The sequence below is a fragment of the Sinocyclocheilus rhinocerous genome, unplaced genomic scaffold (genome assembly GCF_001515625.1).
Source record: "Sinocyclocheilus rhinocerous isolate Xijiao unplaced genomic scaffold, SAMN03320098_v1.1 scaffold1553, whole genome shotgun sequence".
In the NCBI taxonomy this organism is placed as follows: Eukaryota; Metazoa; Chordata; class Actinopteri; order Cypriniformes; family Cyprinidae; genus Sinocyclocheilus; species Sinocyclocheilus rhinocerous.
Window position 1 is genome coordinate 209,601 of NW_015639764.1, and position 2,098 is coordinate 211,698.

The window sequence follows — 2,098 nt, forward strand, 5'->3', positions numbered from 1 at the left end:
TCATCGCCACTGTTTTGAGGGTGTTCAGCTGCAGTTTGTTAAGACTGCACCAGACAGCCAGCTCTTTAACCTCCTGTCTGTAGGCAGACTCGTCGCCATCCTGGATGAAACCGATGACTGTAGTGTCGTCTGCGAACTTCAGGAGCTTGACAGAGGGGTCTTTAGAGGTGCAGTCGTTGGTGTACAGGGAGAAGAGCAGTGGGGAGAGCACACACCCCTGAGGGACACCAGTGTTGGTGGAGCGGCTGTTTGACATGAATTTCCCAAGTCTCACTAGCTGTTGCCTATCTGTCAGAAAGCTGGTGATCCACTGACAGATAGAGCTAGGGACAGAGAGCTGGGTTAGTTTGGTCTGGAGGAGTGTTGGAATGATGGTGTTGAAAGCCGAACTAAAGTCCACAAACAGGATCCTCACATAAGTCCCTGTTTTGTCCAGATGCTGCAGGATGAAGTGCAGTCCCATGTTGACTGCATCATCCACGGACCTGTTTGCTCGGTAAGCAAACTGCAGGGGGTCCAGTAAGGGTCCAGTGATGTCCTTCAGATAAGCCAGAACCAATTTTTCGAATGACTTCATGACGACAGACGTTAGTGCCACAGGTCTGTAGTCGTTAAGTCCTGTTAACTTGGGTTTCTTTGGAACGGGGGTGATGGTGGAGCGTTTGAAACAGGAAGGGACTTCACACAACTCCAGAGATCTGTTGAAGATCTGTTGAAGATCTGTGAGAAGATGGGGGCCAGCTGGTCAGCACATTCATATATACATATATTCATATATACATATATTCGTATATACATTACCTCTAATGACCGAGAACAGTGCAGTCTTTTCAAATGCCACTTTCTGCAGCGGACCACCCCCCTTCATGTTGAATTTGGACATGAGGGAATTTTTTAAAACCCTGAAATAATACAAATTGAGGTGGTTAACAATTGCGGACAAAGACTGACATTTCAAAATGACCAGTAAAGGTCTTTTTTTTTTTTTCTGATTTGCATTGTGAGCACATTAAAGACTTATTGAGTATTGACACCACAATGTTTGATTAATGTTGCACGTTTTGTAGGCTTTACCTGTCCAGCATCCTTCTGGCACTAACTTTGAGGTTTCTTCCTTCAATTCTGCACAACTTTGACATCTGAATAGCACATGCCATTGTCAGCACTTGGCAGGTAGTATTATATGCTTCAGTGTACAAGTGTTTACCAACCTTAAACACTGATGCCCACTGACCTGCAACTTCTCCATCACTAACCCTATAAAACTCTTTATTCCAGCTGTTTAAGGCTCACACCTCCAGACTGAGAAATAGCTTTTTCCCTAGATGGCCCCCAACAATCTGTCTCTGCCTTTATAATTGTCTGGCACAACTGACTTCATAACACAGTGATAGCTGCTGTAACTAAAAAGTAGCCCAGTACACACTTTAACCTGTGTACATGGATTAACATGGATGAATACATTCACCCCTACCATTTTTTGTTATGACGTGTTCTGTTTGTTCTGTTTAGGTTTTAATGCTACATTGCACCTGAGCTATTTGCAGTATTTTAATACTGCTGCGTACTTTTTATAATTGCTAATTTTATATTGCCATTTTAAATCATTCTGTTGAAGGCACATCCCAACCCTGAGGCCTGTGACCCATCATTACAGATTCGTTACAGTATTTATCATAATGCCTCTTTTCATTCTCATCTGAGCAATTACCCAGTCAGTCATTTTTACACTTAAATATAAGTTATACATTGACATTTCCGTGCACTTGACAGAACAAACCAAACTGAAAGATGTTTAGTTGTTACTGAGTTTTGTAAAACATTAGGTCTGCCCACAGCCATGTTTGAGTGGATTCAATGTCTCAACCAGTGAAAGCCAGTGGGCCTGGGCCCACCCACCTGTCAGTCAGGCCCACCCAGTCATTGCAAGCTACAGCAGAGATTGCTTTGACTACAGCGATCGCCGGATGCCTTTACACATGCTTTTGTCCATATTAGTTTTTTTCCTGGCACGTCATACGTTACTTCTATGAGTCCTTTTTTGAACTTTCTGCACGAGAGCTCCCTCCGGCTTCGAGTATGAATGAAACGTCTCTAC

At 43.4% G+C, this 2,098-nt stretch overlaps 1 protein-coding gene across 1 annotated transcript in view; it reads right to left on the reverse strand.

The window, feature by feature from the left end:
* LOC107751646 (interferon-induced protein 44-like) overlaps positions 1-1,157 on the reverse strand; it is a 6,195-nt gene extending 5,038 nt beyond the window's left edge. The window contains exon 1 of the mRNA XM_016567386.1: positions 1,075-1,157. Within this exon, the coding sequence (XP_016422872.1) occupies positions 1,075-1,157 (83 nt within the window). The remainder of the gene's footprint in view (positions 1-1,074) is intronic.
* Positions 1,158-2,098: the final 941 nt, after the last annotated feature.